The sequence below is a fragment of the Podarcis pityusensis genome (genome assembly GCF_964106645.2).
Source record: "Podarcis pityusensis genome assembly, chromosome: 2".
In the NCBI taxonomy this organism is placed as follows: Eukaryota; Metazoa; Chordata; class Lepidosauria; order Squamata; family Lacertidae; genus Podarcis; species Podarcis pityusensis.
Window position 1 is genome coordinate 78,551,715 of NC_138029.1, and position 19,444 is coordinate 78,571,158.

General features: G+C 39.4%; 1 protein-coding gene across 2 annotated transcripts in view; it reads left to right on the forward strand.

Moving 5' to 3' along the window:
• Positions 1–19,444, forward strand: part of SLC6A1 (solute carrier family 6 member 1) — a 75,551-nt gene that overhangs the window by 47,861 nt on the left and 8,246 nt on the right. For both annotated transcript variants that reach the window (XM_080994200.1, XM_080994201.1), the window contains exons 2-12: positions 5,060–5,487; positions 6,383–6,514; positions 7,366–7,466; positions 10,485–10,594; positions 10,709–10,841; positions 12,127–12,261; positions 12,604–12,707; positions 13,798–13,922; positions 14,588–14,700; positions 18,023–18,154; positions 19,325–19,427. In XM_080994200.1, coding sequence (XP_080850326.1) covers positions 5,250–5,487; positions 6,383–6,514; positions 7,366–7,466; positions 10,485–10,594; positions 10,709–10,841; positions 12,127–12,261; positions 12,604–12,707; positions 13,798–13,922; positions 14,588–14,700; positions 18,023–18,154; positions 19,325–19,427 — 1,426 coding nt within the window. In that variant the 5' untranslated portion in view covers positions 5,060–5,249. The remainder of the gene's footprint in view (positions 1–5,059; positions 5,488–6,382; positions 6,515–7,365; positions 7,467–10,484; positions 10,595–10,708; positions 10,842–12,126; positions 12,262–12,603; positions 12,708–13,797; positions 13,923–14,587; positions 14,701–18,022; positions 18,155–19,324; positions 19,428–19,444) is intronic.

The window sequence follows — 19,444 nt, forward strand, 5'->3', positions numbered from 1 at the left end:
CATACCTTGACTTTTCATCATATCATTATAGACAGGGTTGTTTTAAGGTTTGGCAGCAGTGAATTTCTCAATTTTGTGGCCAATGTAGTTTCAAGCTATTTCACTTCCTGCACACTGGGTTGCTGGTTATTATTTGTAAATGATTATTAACACATATCGTGCCAGCAAAGGCCCGTATAGGAGACAGCATTTTAAAAAGCAGAGATATCACCTTGCCAACAAAGGCCCGTATAGTTAAAGCTATGGTTTTCCCAATAGTGATGTATGGAAGTGAGAGCTGGACCATAAAGAAGGCTGATCGCCGAAGAATTGATGCTTTTGAATTATGGTGCTGGAGGAGACTCTTGAGAGTCCCATGGACTGCAAGAAGATCAAACGTATCCATTCTTAAGGAAATCAGCCCTGAGTGCTCACTGGAAGGACAGATCGTGAAGCTGAGGCTCCAATACTTTGGCCACCTCATGAGAAGAGAAGACTCCCTGGAAAAGACCCTGATGTTGGGAAAGATGGAGGGCATAAGGAGAAGCGGACGACAGAGGATGAGATGGTTGGACAGTGTTCTCGAAGCTACCAGCATGAGTTTGACCAAACTGTGGGAGGCAGTGGAAGACAGGAGTGCCTGGCGTGCTCTGGTCCATGGGGTCACGAAGAGTCAGACACGACTAAATGACTAAACAACAACAACAACATTAACACATATATTACTACATGTGTTTCCAGGGTGACTCAAATAATAAAATAAATAAATAAAAAACATGAAAATAGTACAGTTCAGAAGAGCAGCATAAAGCAGTAGAAGGGCGTATTAGATTTATTTTTTTATGGAGCTAAGTTCGTAAATGCTAATCTATTATTTGGCTGTGCCTGCCTCTTAAATACATGAATGTGATGGCATAATTTATTTATTAAAGTTTCCCCTAACCTTGACAGGATTGTATGCCATTCATTCCTCCTTTTTAGAGCTTTCTGGTGCTTATTTTTCAAGCCCAGCATTATTTTAACATTGTATACAGGGCTGAGTCAATACTAAATGTCCTGTTTTAGTTCTTTCTAGTTGTTGAAAAAGCTTGTGTTGTGTGTTTCAACAACTCTAACCAAAATTTCACTGTTTTTGTCTAAATCCTGAATACAAAGTGGTGGAACTGTGGTGGAAGCCCCAATAAATAACATCTTGGTTTGGTTAAAATTTTTGGTAATAGTGCCATTCTGGACCTAGAGCCTTATGCAAAGGAGTTGGACAAAGTTATGCAAAGGTATTCACATAATTCTCACACCTAATCAATTAAAAATATGATTTTGCATACTAAAAAATTGTGATTTGGGAAATCTGAGCAAATATTGCGCTTATTGCACTTATTTTAAACTGGAAAACAAAACTGGAAATCTTGATAACAATGTACTGATAAAAAGAAAAAAGAAACACCTCATTTGTGCTTCTAATTTTCATCAGTAGGTGGTGCTAGAAATTTGTGCACTGGCTATTTCAGCCACATTTCTATTATTCGGTGATGCCATTAATCTTTCTCCTAGATAAAGAAACTCACATTCATTGTGGGTATTTTTTACAGGTGTCTCAATATTCTGCACACAAATCTACACTCCTTTTTGAATTAGATTGTTAGGCTTAAAAAAAATGAATTGGGGGCAGGACAGAATATTCTGAACTCAAATTTGAAAGAACGGCCCTTAGGGTGAATTTGGGAATGCAAATAATGTGTCTTTGCCCCTGAGAATAGGGTAATGCTATTAGCAAATGTTGGTGCTCATGTGGAATCTGAGTACTATAACCCTTTTCCAACAACCCCTCTTTTTTCACATTTACAATTACAATCAAAAAAGTTAAGGAAGGTTATCTTCCCATGTCCTTTACTTCATCAGCATACATAGAGAAATATAACAGTTCCCAAAGAACTGATTCCTACTTGAACTTGTGAATCAGCAATGTTTACAAACCCAGATGACTGCAAGGCAAGTGATGCTCTTTGGAAGGAAAAAAGAAAGAAATTCTTCCATTTCATCAGCTCATCTTTTCATTTTCATCTTAATTGGCTCATCCTTCCATTTTTCTTTTTTGTCTGCCGTGTGATCAAATGGAATAAAGGCAAGAAATATCAATTTTTACAAGACAATAAAATAAAATGGAAGTTCACCACAGTAAAGTGAAAATTTAATCTAGTGTGGATTATGATGAGCAAAGGAAGCCCAACACATTGAGGACTACAGAGACCCATGAAAATCTCATAAAATTTGAGCTGGTCCCAGTAAAATGCATGACTTGTCTTTACAAAGTCTTACTCTACCAGATTCTGTGTATAAAATGGATTTGATTGTGTAATATAATCACAACAAGCAGAGGGAATTGTACTTCAAATGGAGGTACACACATTTCTAAAAATGCTGGATGCCAGTGACTGAATGCAATGGTGGACAAAGTGCAGGCACGCTAAATTGTTCTTTACCCAGCAGATTCAAAAAGATTGGTCTAAATACAATGCTGCTTCTCTGAGATGCAACTGTAGAATAAAGGGGAGAACAGTTTAGCTAAGGATTTATAGAAAAGAGTTCCGATTACTGACATTTTGATTGGAAATAATGGCCAGAAGGCTGTAATTGAAAAGCTAATATATTTGGATTATAATTTATCACTGATGGGTTCCTCATCAGTCATACTGACAGTGCAACAATTGTCCATTAGGCATTCACTGAGCTATTTTTTTAAACCAAAGCTTGCATTCATTATATGCTTAATACTAAATATTCATTTTATCTTCTAGCTCTTTCAAATAATGAAAGTTGAAATGCATGGGTTACATCCAATGCTGGTCCACTCAGAGTAGACCCATTGAAATTAATGGACAGAACTAACTTAAGTCTATTAAGTCCAACAGGTCTACTTTGAGGAGAGCTTAGTTGCATACTATCCTATGGGTTCGTGTTCTATTTAAAAAAGTTTAAGTTTCATTGCTATAAGCATAGGCAGCTACTGTGCAGTCCATTGTAAAATATAAATATTTGGTGGTTTGTTTGTTTTTTGCATGGGAGTTATCTGAAAGGGCAACAAAGTAAAATATCTTGGGAGGACTCTCCTTTGATGGAGGTTTCTAAGCAGACATTAGATGGCCATCTGCCAGGGATGCTTTAGTTGAGATTCCTGCATTGTATGAGGTTGGACTAGATGACCCTTGGGCTCCCTTCCAACTCAACGATTCTGTGATTCCATTAGTACACAGTGTGACAAAGGTATCATAAAAAATAATGTGATAATTATAAACTGCTAGTTGAAATGATCACAACATTTGTGATCATTTCAGCTTCTGATTATGATGGTTCTCTCTGCCTTGTCTTGGTTCATTTACCTGAAATGTGTACTACAAAAGCAATTATTAATGCCATTAAACAATATTGTATTATCGTAATCATAAAGTATACTTGTTGGCATGCATATTGCCTGTTTGTTTTTCTTCAAAGAAATCCAGCAGCGATCAAGGGAACATGCAAGTTAAGGTGCAAAGTTAGACCTGAATCCTAAGAAGGTTTCCCTTTGTTTCTTATGTTGTTCAAGTAAGAATAGCATTATGACCAATTCGCAGAGCAAAATAATTGCACACTGCATTCAGATACTTGAGACACACCTGAATGGTGTCCTAATGGTATGGGAGCAGCTTTCCAGGGAGCGGTTCCCACAACCCCAAAAGGAGAACAGTCATAGTTCAGTGGCAAAGCACAAGCTCTGCATGCAAAGGATCCCAGGCTCAGTCCTTGGCATCTTCAGGTAGGCCCAAAAAAGACTCGATTTAAATCCTATTGAGCCACTGTCATTCATAGTAGACAATACTGATCTAAATCGGTCAAAGTTCTGACTCAGTATAAGACAGCTTCCTATGTTTAAATGCCTTAGACAGTCCATAAAGTGTAATGATTTGCTAACCCTTTAAAATCCAACCTTTGAGAAAAGATTAAGGGTTTTATTGTTTATTTATTTGATTTATCAAGTATTTGATTTATTTTTTGTTTCTATGGTTAAACCACCTAATTCATAAGAAAGTTATTGTGATGGTGGTGGTGGGCACTAAAAAAGTATAACCACCATTGATAAAATCATAACTAGAACCAAATGACTAACAATAAACAGGATTAATTATCTAAAACATTTGAGAAATTAAAACGTTTTCAACAGATGACAAAACATCAGAATTGTAGGTGTCCATCTAATTTCAATAAGATCAGTGCCACTACGCTGAAACCCTTGAATCAAGTAGAAGATAAAGGAATGTGTGGCTTCTCTAGATGATCACAGTGATCTGGTTGGTGTATAAGGCAGTCTTTCAGGTAACTTGTTCCTTTAAAGAACACAAATAATAATACCTTGAGCTTAGCCATTGCAGTTTCCAGTAATATGCTGATGCAGAGCTGTTCCAGGGTGCAGTATTCAGCAGCATCTGTAATTTCTGAACCAGCCTCAAGGGTAGGTCCATGTAGAGCACACAACAGTAGTCCCATCTAGAGGTTACTAAGGCCTGCAACACTATGGCCAAACTCTCCCTGCCCAGAAACAGCCATAGCTGGATTACCAGCCAATGCTGGAAGGAAGCATTTCTGACCACTGAGGAAACGTCTACCTCCCAAGCTATGTACACTCTCCTTCGGGAAGGGAGCAACCCCATTAAGAACAGGCAACTGGTCTATTTCCCAAACCTGGGAGCCCCACACCCACAAGGCTTCTGCCTTTCATCTTCATTTTATGATTGCTACTTCCTCATGTGTTTTTTCTTAATAACTTAAAAAACACCTGAGTGTAATTTTGAAAAACATAGTGTTGTGCATTTATACGTGCATCATTTGTTTTGTGAATTGTTGGGTGTTGACAAATGTCATGTGTTAAACTCCCACTCATTCCAAGAAAGACTCCTATATTTAGATAAAAAGTACACTTTCATGGCTGGTTGTGATCAAGGGCACAATCTGAAAATACATTCAAGTTACTGAAAGGATTTGAATTTAACTGTGATCGTTTCTGTGTAAGGCCCAATTTAAAAAGTCTCCTGGTCTTGTTTTGCAGATCAATACGGACACCTATTACAAGATACCTGTTTGGATTTTAACACACTCAAGCATCACCTCCACTGATATTTTAACAACCCCATCAAGCTTTGGTTGGGTAGTCAACAGCCGCAAAGCTGCTGTCCACGTGGACTGGTGCTGACATTTCTCGTCCAGCTGCGAGAGCCTCTCCATCTAAACCTAGAGACATGGCAACAAATGGAACAAAAGTAGCTGACGGACAAATCTCCACAGAACTCAGTGATGCCTCAATCACCAATGACAAGCCTAAGACACTGGTGGTCAAGGTGCAGAAGAAAAAAGGAGATATTCCAGACAGAGACACCTGGAAGGGGAAATTTGACTTTCTTATGTCCTGTGTTGGCTATGCGATTGGCTTAGGAAATGTTTGGCGGTTTCCATACCTTTGTGGAAAAAATGGAGGAGGTACTTATTTCAGTTTATGTAATTAAGTGCTAAATATTTTTGATCAGAATCCACTACTTCCTGTTAATCTTACAAGACCAGCAGCAGAGAAGGGAGAGCAGGCTGAAGTTCTTAACACAGGTCTTTCAAACTGCATGTTAATGCTTTTTGGAAAGGCACGCTAAACAGATTTTACTACTTGCACACTGGATTCCTTGGCTATGATAGGCAATCACTTCAGTGGAGGACGACAATTGATGTATTTTGAGTTCCCATCTGGTTGGTTTGGAAGGCAGCAGAACACTTTCCCTATTATCCATTTGGAGGAGAGCAAAGAGGCTCACAGGGACTGCTCTGCTTATTCTTTGCCTCGTCCCATTCAGAGTGCCACCATGATATACTATTATATTTGGCGGCAGCCACAGCAGCTAGGTTTTAGAAAAAGGATTTGCCTTGTGTACTATGAGAACATCTGGTTTTGCCTTTAACAGGAAAGCAGTCTCTTTCAGACTAAGTATGGCACCAAAAAGCCAAGTTCTGCAGCCAGGTCAAGGTTATGTCAGGATGCTCAGTAGCAAGAGTAGCTCATTCTTGCTGTGACACAAAGCAAGACCCTCCTGGTGGTATTAACTGCTGGTGAAGACTGTCTGCTCCTATCAAAAACAATGAGGCAGAAACTCATCTGCAAGCATTCTTTGTAACATGTGACTCAGCTCACACTGCAAAACAGCAAAGCATATCCCTAACCATGCATACGATTAGGGCAATAGTATCAGAGGAGACCTAGAGCAACTAGGTTACAAATAGTGTTCATTTGCTTTCTGCTGCATTTAAAGGAAAAATGAATGTTGAATTCTTGCTTAATGATACATATGTTGGCTTTCAGTATAATTGCTCATTTTTTGTATCCTTTCAGGAGCTTTCCTGATTCCATATTTCCTTACTTTAATTTTTGCTGGAGTTCCCCTGTTTCTTTTGGAATGTTCACTTGGGCAATACACATCCATAGGAGGTCTTGGAGTTTGGAAGCTTGCTCCAATGTTCAAAGGTACAGTGTTGAGTTAAATACATTGCTATCAATACCATAGTAGGTGTTAAGATTCAGGTCATTCTTTGATCAATTTAATACTGGCCCACTTTTTCTAAACTAAGAATTCAAAGTTATTTAAGTATATTAAAAGATGCACCAAACCAATAAATATTTATTGCAAAAGAAATAATAAAATGATGTTTACATAACTCTGAAATTGCACTTTTACAACAAGCCAGTGTAAACTCTGTCTATATGAGAAAGATAGACAGAATAACCAGGTTATTCTGGAAATTAATCCCAGGCATCTCCACCCTTTATCCTATTTTTCTTTCCATACACATCTCTTGACTATGGCCAGTGTTGCAATGTATTATCCTCAGTCTCAATTTCTCAGTATATTGTTTTCCAGCTGTAGGCTGGCTAAACATTCAGAACCCTTATTTCATTTGGCAACAGAACACTGCTTTCTAAAGATGCACTCTCTTTCCTTTGCCCAACAACCCTAATTTGCTTGCTTGTAGTGCACATAGTGACATTTCTTGTGAGATCTCTTCCCCCTTCACGTGGTTGCTCCCTGCCCATAGCAAAAGGGTTGTCTGACTTTGTAGAAACATAAACTGAAAGTGTAGTTTTTTTGTGCTACTCTTCAACCCTCATTAAGAAGACTGGTACCTCAAACTGCAGTTCACGTAACCACTACTTTCTCATAACCGTTTTCATCTTAGTATAAGTGCGCAAAAACACATAGCAATTTTGTCTTATTTAGGTTTACATCCCTCCAAATGTACTTATTATTGTTATATTCTGAAATTCTACTGCTAAGAATATGAGTCCTAAAATGCTCTGATATGCTTTTCTCCCTATAGGTGTGGGATTAGCTGCTGCTGTCCTGTCCTTCTGGCTTAATATTTACTACATTGTGATTATTTCCTGGGCCATATATTACTTATACAACTCTTTCACCACAGTAAGTGATCTTTCTTCTCATGTTTAAAAAACCCTCATTACAGCTCAGCTTGATTAGCTGAACTACTTTAAAATAATAATAATAATAATAATAATAATAATAATAATAATAAATATATCATTTTATTTATTTACATAGGGAAGTTTTGCCCCCCTGCTCACTCCGCTCACCAATCCCTCACCAACTTCTTCACAAGTTACTTTACTTGCTGAATTGTCTACCTAATGGACAAATCATTTCAGCTTCTCCTTTCTGTTGCATAGGGAAATGATTTAAATTGGATAAACTTGAAAACTGGAGAACAACGGTTGTGTATGGACATAGATTAGGACCTAATAGTGTTGTTAGGAAGTCATGCTGGTTCCTTGACCACTCAAAGTTCCACTCATAGCATTTTGAGATTCTGTTATTCCAACAGGTATTACAATGTTTTGGTCCATAAAACACATCATGGCAACATGCTGGCCTAATATATAGCTTTAATTTCCAGAGGCAGCCAGAAGTTCATATAGCAATGGCCTTCCTCTATTCCACAGGTCCATATATTTATTTTTAACTATTTCTTTACTGTCTCTCACATCAACCTTGAGGTGGAATACAGCTATTTCAAAACTTTAGGGCATGTTCACATATAACCAACCACACCACCCTGCCTACCGAATGATGGTGGCAAAGAAAGCTTACTTCTCCACTACCATCACATCTGCAAGTAGTCACCCAAAAGAGTTTTTTCAAGTGGTGAATGGTGTTGTGTTTTTGTGTGTGTGTGTGTTTTGCTTAATCTGGACAAGTTTCTTGAAGAACTGCCCCCTTGACTCTTGCACATCTTATCTTCTTAGAGCGAGCCATAGAAGGTTAATTAGGTGGGCCTAGGGAGTGATTAATGCTTTACTTAAAGAGGCATTGGTTGGTTCCCTCCTTAAGAAGAGCTCCCTGCACCCAGGGACCATACCCTTGATATGCTTGAGAAGGTAGTGGTGGTCCAACTTCAGGCATGCTAGGAGGAAACCGATTCCTTGGATCCATTCCAATCTGGCCTCAGGCCTGACCATGGCACTATAACTGCCTCGGTTGCCCTAGTTGATCACATTTTTGGAGAGAAAGATAGAGGGTGTGTGACTCTGCTGATTCTCAATCTTTTAGCAGCTTTTGATACTGTTGGCCACAGTATCACTCTGGAGCATCTCAGGGAGGTTGGGGGCACTGTACTTCAGTGGTTCCACTCCTACCCCCAGGACCATTTCCAGAAAGCCATTATGAGAGGCTACTATTTGGTGTCATGGAAGTTTTTTGTGGTTTCCCACAGGGTCCCATCTTGTCTCCCATGTTATTTAAAGTCTACATGAAGTCTCTGGGAGTTGTCATCAGGAGATTTGGAGTGAAGTGTCCTTAATGTGTAGATGACACCCAGCACTATCTCTTTGTTCCAACTGAATCAGGAGAGACAGTTGAGATGTTAAACCTGTGCTTGGAGACAGTGACGGGCTGGATGTGAGCCAATAAATTGAAGCTGAATTCAGAAAATACAGAGCTGTTATGCATCCTGAGTTCTCACATCCAGGAGTTGGGAAGAACAGCCTGTTCTGGATGGGTTGCACTTCCATGGAAGGAGCAGGTCCACAGTTTAAGGGTTCTTCTGAATTCTGCTTGTCAATGGAGGCTCAACTGGCCTAAGAGGCTAGGAGTGCCTTTTTCCAGCTCTGGCTTGAACAGAGATTATTTGGCTATGATATTGCAGGTTCTGGTAATTTTCAGACTGGATTATTACAAGGAACTCTATATGCGACTGCCTTTGAAGATGACTTGGAAACTTCAATTGGTCCAAAAATGCAGCAGCCAGATGGCTGGTTGGGGTTCCATTTAGATTTCACACAACCCATGTTTTAAAACAGCTGCATAAGTCCAGTACAGCCATAGCCCAGTTGCATGGGCAGCAGGAATGGATGTGTCGGTCTTGTTCTGGTTAATTTGTCTTTTGCATGTGTTCACCAATACATGTATTCTATCCAGTATCTGTGTGCATTTCCCCCTGCACAGATTTAATATTTTAACAATAAAAAGTGCCTCAAGTGCTGGCTTTAACACATTTTCTCCCTCTTTCTTTTTTAAACAGGTACTAGCTGTCTGCAGCAGCTAGAAAGCACAACTGCTGTCATACCCATTGAAAATTTGGCCAGAGCTGTCCCTGGGATTGACAGCACATGATTGATGGCTTCCTCCATGGGTTCATAGGGGCAGCCATACATTTTTCACATGAAGTCCCTGGAATGGATGACACATAATCACATCCTGTCAGCCCAAGGGGCTTTTCTGACCCCCATCTTCAATGCAAGTGGTGTGAGTTGTGCTTTCTAGAGGCTCCAGGTGGCTAGCAGGCTAGCACCTTCTGTTATAAAGTGTGTTAAAGTCAGGCCTCAATCAACCTCACACAAATTGGTTGTGCTGCAGAATTCCTACATAGACCTGCAATCTGATTGTTTCAGGATGCGCTTGCCTAGGAATTCATAACCAACACATTTCTAATGGACCCATAAAGTGGTAGAGCTCTTTTTGGCAGCCTCCACCAGAATAACGTACAAAATGGGTCTGAGAGAAAAGGCTAGTAGGAAAAGAAACACTCAACTCAAGTTAAATTTTTGTTTCAGCTTTAAAAAAGAAAAAGAAAGCATGTTTAGTTCTTCCTAATTGTGAAGAGTAAATCAGAAATGCTGGAAAAAGATTAGATCAGTGCCACTCTTCATGTCCAATAATGTACTGTGTGTCTTCAGAAGTATGCATATATAATAATGTAAGTCAAGAACATTTAAGAGACAAAAGTTACAACATAATATAATTCTTGACAGGCATGAACCCTGTGGAAGCTTAATGCCCTGAAAGATTGAAACCAGCTTAGTGTTAACATTGGCTATCATTTCTAAGCAAGCATGGTATACTAGCTGTTAGCTCTTAAGATGACTTTAAAAACACTGATGTTTTTATTCTTCTCTCCCCATTCTTTATCCTTGCCTTTTTAATTAGAATCTTCCATGGAGACACTGTAACAACCCCTGGAACACAGACCACTGTTTCTCAAATTATAGTATAGCAAATACCACCAACATGACAAGTGCTGTTTTGGAATTCTGGGAGTAAGTTGAGAAAAATATTTTCCTCATCCCAATGAATATGTTCAGTTAATTTCTTACTAGATGTATAAGGTCAGCTAAGTTCAAGAAATTTATACATTTCCTCTTTGATTTTAGACGTAACATGCACCAAATGACAGATGGATTGGAAAAACCAGGCCAGATCCGTTGGCCATTAGCAATTACTCTAGCAATTGCCTGGATTTTAGTGTATTTCTGCATCTGGAAGGGGGTAGGCTGGACAGGAAAGGTAAGAATGTGTTCTAAAAGCTTGTACATTGTATGTGAGTCAGCATAGAATTCTAAAGCTTCAAAATAGACTAGTCTTGCTGATACATCCTTCCATGAGATATGAATGTTAATGCCCTTTTTAAAACTCTTTGGATACCCCTGTAAATTACTAGAGGGATAGTGGTGCTAGTCTATTGCAGCAAAAAACATAAAGACTCTTCCAACACCATTAATATTAACAAATTTTATTATGGCACAAACTTTCATAAACTTGGATAAAACATGCAAGCTTTAAAGGCGCCACAAGATTATTGTTTTCTGCTGTAAATTGTATTTCAAGCATGCATATATATATTCCATTACTGTACAAATTGAACTTTTAAGTTTTTAAAAGTGAGTAGTAATTAAAGGTAAAGGACCCCTGGACGGTTAAGCCCAGTCAAAGGTGACTATAGGGTTGTGGCGCTCATGTTGCTTTCAGGCCGAGGGAGCCAGTGTTTGTCCACAGACAGCTTTCTGGGTCATGTGGCCAGCATGACTAAAACGCTTCTGGTGCAACGGAACACCGTGACGTAAGCCAGAGCACACGGAAACACTGTTTACCTTCCCGCCAACCTAGCAGTTCGAAAGCACGCCAGTGCAAGTAGATAAATAGGTACTGCTGTGGTGGGAAAAGTGAGTAAGAGCAGACTTACTTAACTATGAAAGGCGGAGGGTGGCAATCCGTACAAGAGAACCAAGCATGGCCATGTCTAGCAAGGAGGGGAATCTGTAGCCCTGTGCTTAACATGCAATAAGAAACAGCAGAGTACTGTTGCATCTGTCTCAGATGGGGGGCAGTGGAAACTTTTTCAGTTTGAGGGCCACATTTCCTTCTTAGTAACCTTTTTTGGGGGTCGCCACATGCTAATCGTGGGTGAGGCCAGAGGCAAAAGTAGGCAGAGCAACTAATATGAACTTTACCGTCTCTCAGTAAGCTGGTTTCTACACACACTGTTGCACATCTCCTCTGTCCTCCATCCAGGCAAGCAGTAAGTATTGCAGCCAGGCAAAAACACTTAAGGAGGGTGCAAAGCAGGGCTTACAAGAGGAGTGGCTGGGATGGGGTGTGTGGCCTAGGAAGAGTCATGAGGGCCTAGTATGAAAGTCTGAAGGATGGCACTTGGTCCCTAGGCCTGAACTTCCCATCCCTAGTCTTAGATTCAGATGTGTATAGCATCACCAAATTTATTTCCCCTGTATTTCTTAAACCTCAGTGTTAAACTCATTGCTTCTAACGCTACGCACCCCATTCTTTGTTTCAGGTAGTGTACTTCTCTGCCACGTATCCATACATCATGTTGATTATCTTGTTCTTCCGTGGAGTAACATTACCTGGAGCAAGAGAAGGCATTTTATTCTATGTAACTCCTAAGTTTGAGAAGCTCTCTGACTCTGAGGTAAGCATTCAGGCCTGGTAACCTAATAATCCTATGGGAAGAAGTTCAAGTGATGCACTCTTCTGATCATTCTGTTGTAGCAAGTGTTTCTGCATGCCACATTAAATGAAACCCCTTCTGCTCTCCCCTCCATGTGGTGTTCTGGGGTTTCTCCTGTCCCACCAGAGCCTGTCCCACCAGGCATGTTGCACTAGCAAGAGCTCTTGTACTGATTTCTGGGCCATTTGCAGTAGTATTGCTCATACTGTCATTGCACGCTCATTATTTATTATCACCTGTTTGTAACTATATATAAACTACCAATCATAGCAATGTGGACCTGTCTTTGTCCTTTATGACTAGGTATGGCTGGATGCTGCCACACAGATCTTTTTCTCCTATGGGCTGGGTCTTGGCTCATTGATTGCTCTTGGAAGTTACAACCCTTTCAACAACAATGTTTACAGGTAAAGCAGTTACCATTCTTTAGTAGCCTAGATTCCTAGATACTGCAGATAGGGGATATTTGATACAATTCACAGGGCACAAACATAATCCCTCAGAAACTGAAAGGGAACGATTCTCTCCTGCTGCACACAGAGCACATGGTGTTTCTAGATTCCTCCCATACTGGAGGAGCAGCTGTATTGTTCCCTATTGTTCATGAGATGCAAAGTGGGCAACATCATTCCTTCTAATACTTTATTTGGATGTTTTGGTCCCTATCTGTTTTGGCAGCAAAATGGAGCCACTCAAAAGTATTAGTAGTGGTTTCTACATTTTAAAAAAAGGTTCTCAGCCAGGACCTACATTCAGTGTGGCCTCCACCCAGATCTATGCTTCATTTGGTTAGAGGAATATGAAGAAATATCTTATTGAGACCCTATATTGATCTGCTTCCAACTCTCAGCATTTATATGAGAGGATGACTAAACTATGTAACAATAAAGCAATTCAGATGGATCTGGCAACTTTCAGCATTATATAGCATAGCAGGGAGAGATTTCAGGTGAATAAGATAGATTTAAAGTATCTCTTTTCCTTTTCCCCCTCATCCTGACATCTTCCCTTCTTTCTGTGAGTCCTGAACAGCCCTATAAGAATTGCTCGAACTCTGAACAGGAGCACTTTTGTTAGGTGCTGCAACATATTGCTGCAGAGCCCCACTTTTAATGTCAGAATATCAAACTTCCCCTCTTTGCAGGCTCTTGGGGACTGGGACATCTAGGGCAGTAAGGCTACCTTTGCATGTCCCAATATTCCTGAGCAAAATTCATTCAGCCAGCTCATATCAGTGTAATGTGAATTAGTACTTTCCCCTGGAAACAAACACAGTCCTTAATAAGAGACAGACCAATGAAAGGCTTCTTTGTCAAATGAAGAAACTAGCTAGAGTTCACTGATAATTTTTGTATTTAAAAAGTTAATCCTACATATACAGAGTTATAATACAGTATCATAAGCCTTAAACAATTTGCCCTGTCAACAGGAATGTTGCTTGAAATCCTGACTTTGGACAGTTTTACTACCCTCTTCTCTCTCTGTCTCTTTTTTCAGGGATTCCATCATAGTGTGCTGCATAAATTCTTGCACAAGCATGTTTGCTGGTTTTGTTATCTTCTCCATTGTTGGATTCATGGCTCATGTCACCAAACGTCCTATTGAAGAAGTTGCAAAATCAGGTGTGCAACATCTTAACAGTTTGCAGTGTCTTTTTGTTTCAGAAGATAGCAGGGAAGACAAGTTACACTATAATTGGGGAATCTGCACTTGAGAGAATACCCCCCCAAAGTTCATTAGTCCTAATGGTTGTCTAGGAAAATAGAGCGGCATTCACTTGCATAAACAAGGCACTAATACGCTTGTGAGATCGTTAGCCGTTACCCCAAAGTAATCTGAGAAGTGTCTGCAAGCCTAGTGGCCAACACACCTCACGCCAAGAGTTCAAAAATCAATGTAGACATGCATAAACAAGTAACTACCAGCACAGTTACTTGTTGAAAATACATAGCAGCTTCATATGTTTATACGAGATAACTTCATAATGCTTTTAGAGTGCAGAAGCTATTGTGTATATAGAAAAATATATTGTAATTGTTTTTCACAAAAATATAGTTGTTTCTATATCCATAGATATATAGAGATATACATTCATGTGCATATTTAAACCTACACTTTCTAATCTCCATTTCGTATCTGTCTCAGTTTTTCCAGCTTTGTTATTATACAGTAGTATGAAATGAGATATTAGTAGTAAAATGCCTAAATTAGTTTATAATTAATAAATTGAGCTGCTAGATATTGCGTTAATGGTAAGTGACAATAAATACATTTCCCCCATTACCAGGTCCTGGGCTTGCATTTTTAGCCTATCCAGAAGCAGTAACACAACTTCCTGTCTCACCTTTGTGGGCAATACTGTTCTTCTCCATGTTGCTTATGCTTGGAATTGACAGTCAGGTAAAACGAAGTGTTATTGTTGTTTTTAAAAACGCTATTACTGAAGACAAATGTCCAACAGTTCATTATATGTTTCTATCAATGCTAGCTGTATCTCTGTATCAATCTTCACTGATACCAGCCAACTTCATGAACCACAGTTCAAAGCTGGCTTGTTTCTCTCTAAAAAAAAAAAAAAAAAGTACCGGTAATTAAGACCAGCCCATTTCTTGAGTTTCAAGCATAATACTGAACAAGTTAGTTTAAAAAGGAAGTAAAGACTCCTGATCTCCTGGTTGTAGATGCAGAGGAGAAAAGGGAGGAGAGCACACAGGTCCATGGCTCATTATGTCAGAATGAGGTCTATGGCTGAACTGGACCATTAACACTAGTGAACAGTTTCTATAATGGGTGACTATTTAAATTTGTATGCCATCTTTTGTCCAGTGATTCTAGGGTAGTTTACAGACAATAAAACAATACAAAAGAACCCAACTAATAAAACAGTAGATTGCAGAACTTTAACAAGTATTTAAATAAGCAAAATGTTAAACAACATACCTAGAATTTTTAAAAAGTTTGCCTGGTTTCAAAAGCATTACATCAAAGAAGTTTCTTTGGAGAAGGCTTACCAGAGATGGGACACCACAGCCAATTAAATTTTTCTTTAAAATATGTCTGTGCACTGTGGCTTGGAATATGGAATCCCATAAAGTGAGCCTCCCCATTTTCTTGGTTCCTATAAGTGGTTCCCTTGGTTCATGAAAGCAGCAGCCTTTGCTGATATTTTTCTCAGTCACTGAGAGCAGGACTGAAGGTTCTCCACTCCTTGTGTCAAAGGAGAATTGGCAGAAGCATGCTAAACTATGCATTAAAAATGCCTCGTAAAACTTTTTCCTATAATGTTTAATTCTAACTTTTGTGAATTTGTGAGTTTGTGTGTGTGTGTGTGTGTGTGTGTACAACTCACTTTCAATACAATTTAGGCCCCCAAACAATTGTGCCTATTTTCTTAAATTAAGCAGCCAATTATTATCCTGTCTCATGAGATGATGCCTTTATAGTAGCATAAATTTCCTCACTCTGACTACTTTCAGGATATTGATCTTGCCAAACTTTGTGAAGGTTTGACCCCCATGTCCCCCATTTACTGTTTCCTCAGAGGACACATTCCTGGTTTGGCTACATCCCTTGAGTGCCCTGGGTTCTCTCCCCCAATGTCCTATGCAAGAAGGGAAGGTACTCACCACATCATCAGCATCAGTTCCATTGGTCTACAGAGTCCTCACTCCTCCCTATTAGTAGTTCAGGTACTGGGCCCATTACATGGATGTTCCCTCAAGCCAGGCTATTATTGACATCAGCAGAGGCAGCTTCTTTACTAGTGGAAGCTCAGCTACCATCTTCGGGTCCACGACCAAGTGTTTCCACTTCTCCAGTTCACTCTGGAATAAGCTTTTGGAGGGGATGCCAGCGTGTTGTCAGGATGTCCGTGTGCCAGCGCCAGTGACAGACCACTTTACTTCTGCCTGGGCAATTCCCAAAATGGAGCCCCCTTGCCCTATTGCTACAGCTCCCAACAAACAAGATCTCCACGCTTTTATAGAGTAAATGTTAAAATAATTTAGAGTGCCATTTTGTTTACACAAGGCTGACATGAAGACCTTTATTAGCATTGAACCAATGAAGCCGGAGCTGTTGCATTTTGAATGGGGGAGGCCCAATTTCATTTAACGGACAGTTCAGCCATGAAATTCAATGGGTGGCCTTAGAGCTAACCTGCATCACTGGGGCAGAATATAAAATATAGAAGTGTAAATCCCCTTTACTCACCAATTCACCAAACAAGGTAAAGGTAAAGGGACCCCTGACCATTAGGTCCAGTCATGCACAACTCTGGGGTTGCGGCGCTCATCTCACTTTATTGGCCGAGGGAGCCGGTGTACAGCTTCCGGGTCATGTGGCCAGCATGACTAAGCCGCTTCTGGTGAACCAGAGCAGCGCACGGAAACGCTGTTTACCTTCCCGCTGGAGCGGTACCTATTTATCTACTTGCACTTTGGCGTGCTTTCGAACTGCTGGGTTGGGAGAAGCAGGGACTGAGCAACGGGAGTTCACCCCATCACGGGGATTCGAATCACTGAACTTCTGATCGGCAAGCCCTAGGCTCTGTGGTTTAACCCACAGTGCCACCCGTGTAAACAAACACAGTGGAATGTATGTACATACATGTCAACAAACCTTATTTTTCATAGTGCACCTTACTTTAACTTTTGTTGATAGCACATACACAGTACATTAGCAAAAGCAATAGCTATTTCATAATGGGATGGAAATAATGAAGAGTCCTTATTCATGAAGCCTAAAGTTCTTTTATAAAAGAAAATCAGCAAAATTAATAATTCATTTTGAAGAAACTGCTGTTAATTTAATTGAGTCAAACATATCCTTAACTAAGTTTAGCTTTAGGCTACCGAAATATAAAAAGTAGCCTAATATTCCCCCCACCCCCAAAAAACCTAGGCCTGTGTGTAAGAGCTTTCGGGCTTTCTTATTTTATTTTTCTTTAACTTCTTCAGCTTCTTCATCTGTAGTATAATATGAAATAGTTCCACTCTACTGTCACAACACAGATACCACCAAAAATGGCTCCTTGTCTCATATTATCCTTAGTCAATCTATAGTATGTTAAAACATTTACCATTGTGTCTTAACACACTTCCCAGTGGCTGTCAGAAATGTACACACTCATAGCATGAGGGGAGAATGTCATGTGCTTAGTAGTTCTTTTGGCAGGGCAGCAAAAGTAATATTTGATTACTGGAAAAAAAATGTTTACTATGGCCCTAAGAAGAAACTTATATGTCACTTTAAGCATGTACAGGAGCTCTCATGTGCATCAAAATGCACAAAGGGATCTAAGTCAGTTTGACTATCTATTATGCTTCTAAACTGAGGTCTAGACTCTCAGCAGGAACAAGTTAGCTTAATTATGATTAGTCCAGACAACCTGTCCCACAGATTTTAAAAAGCGTGAGTTTCCTATTTTTAATTTCAGGTATATTTTAATAGATTCAGAAATGTTGCCCTATAAATAATCCACCTGTGCTTTAACATGATTGCAGAAGCTGCACCATAACTCATGAAATGAGTCAACATTAGTCTGATCAAAGTATATCAGAACTGGGCATATCGGTTTGCCCTGTTCCAGATGTATCTTGACTATTGAGCTGCATCACAACATAATAGTTTGGGAGAAGAGATAGGATAAAGCTGGATGTTGCTTTAGCTCAATCTAATGTTGCTGGTTTGGTTTGTATGTAACCTCTCATTCCACTTTCAGTTCTGTACTGTTGAAGGATTCATAACAGCACTGGTGGATGAATTTCCAAGACTGTTACGCAGTCGGAGAGAAATTTTTATTGCTGGTGTGTGTGTCGTTTCCTATCTGATAGGACTGTCGAATATTACTCAGGTAAATACTATATTGGGAACTTCTTATCTCTAATTTGCTGTGGTCACATTTTCTACTAAACAGAATTATGAAGTAAGAGTCCTCTGTGGATTGCCTATTAATTTAAGAAGGTGGGGAGACAGGAGAGATTCAGCTTTTCCTAAACCTTCAAATGTCAATATCCTCTAAGGATTTGAGATTAGTATAATGCATATATAATATATAATACCTATGTTTACTGGCATGTTGTCAGGCTTAATGCTACTCTTAAAATCTACAGCTTGTTCTATTAAATTGATTTACAACCACTGAGATTCCATCTGTTTTGGCAACTCTTAGATACCCTTGGATAGGAAAAACACATAAAGGCTTGGTTATCATCAGCCAATGACATTGCTGCATTCAGGAACAATATTTTATATAGTATGGAATGTAAATAATGCCAAAAGCCATGGCAACATTGAAAACCAATACACAAATGGTATATTTAAGGAATCTTTCTTTGTACAAGAGCAAGACATCGATGTATTTATTATTCCTTCCCTATCCAATTGTGTGTCTGCTTTGAATTACAAAATTGTAGAATTGCAACTAACCCAACCCCCTGCAATTCAGGAATCTCAATTAAAGCATCCCTGAGAGTTGGTCACCCAACCTCTGCTTAAAAACCTCCAAGGAAGGAGAGTCTACCACCTTACAAGGGAGTTCATTCCACTGTTGAACAGCTCTTACCATCAGAATATTCTTCCTGATTCTGAGTTGGAATCTCCTTTCTTGTAACTTGTCTCCATTGGTTCAGGTCCTACCCTCTGGAGCTGGAGAACAAAAACTTGCTTCATCTTCCATGTGACAGAACCCCTAGCTCAACTATTTACTCTTATCAATAAATATGGAATTATCCCTATACCACCCTTCATCTGCGGATCACAGGGCAGTTTACAAAATAAAAATATTACACACCAAATTTATTGATACTGATACGTAGCAATTCACTGATTATTTGCAGTTGTATAGTCCAAAGGTCACAGTTATCCAGGGTAAGTGATCAATGAATACTTATAAACCTAGAGAATCTCTCCAAGTAATAAAAACAGAATTGAAATAGGAAAGTAAAGGTAATATAAAGGTTAAACAAAACAGGAAAGGAAATCTCAGAAGTGTGATGAACTTAACACATTTTATATATTGCAGGGTGGACTATATGTGTTCAAGCTTTTCGACTATTATTCTGCAAGTGGAATGAGTCTCTTGTTTCTTGTGTTCTTTGAGTGTATCTCCATATCCTGGTGCTATGGTATGTGATGCTATAGT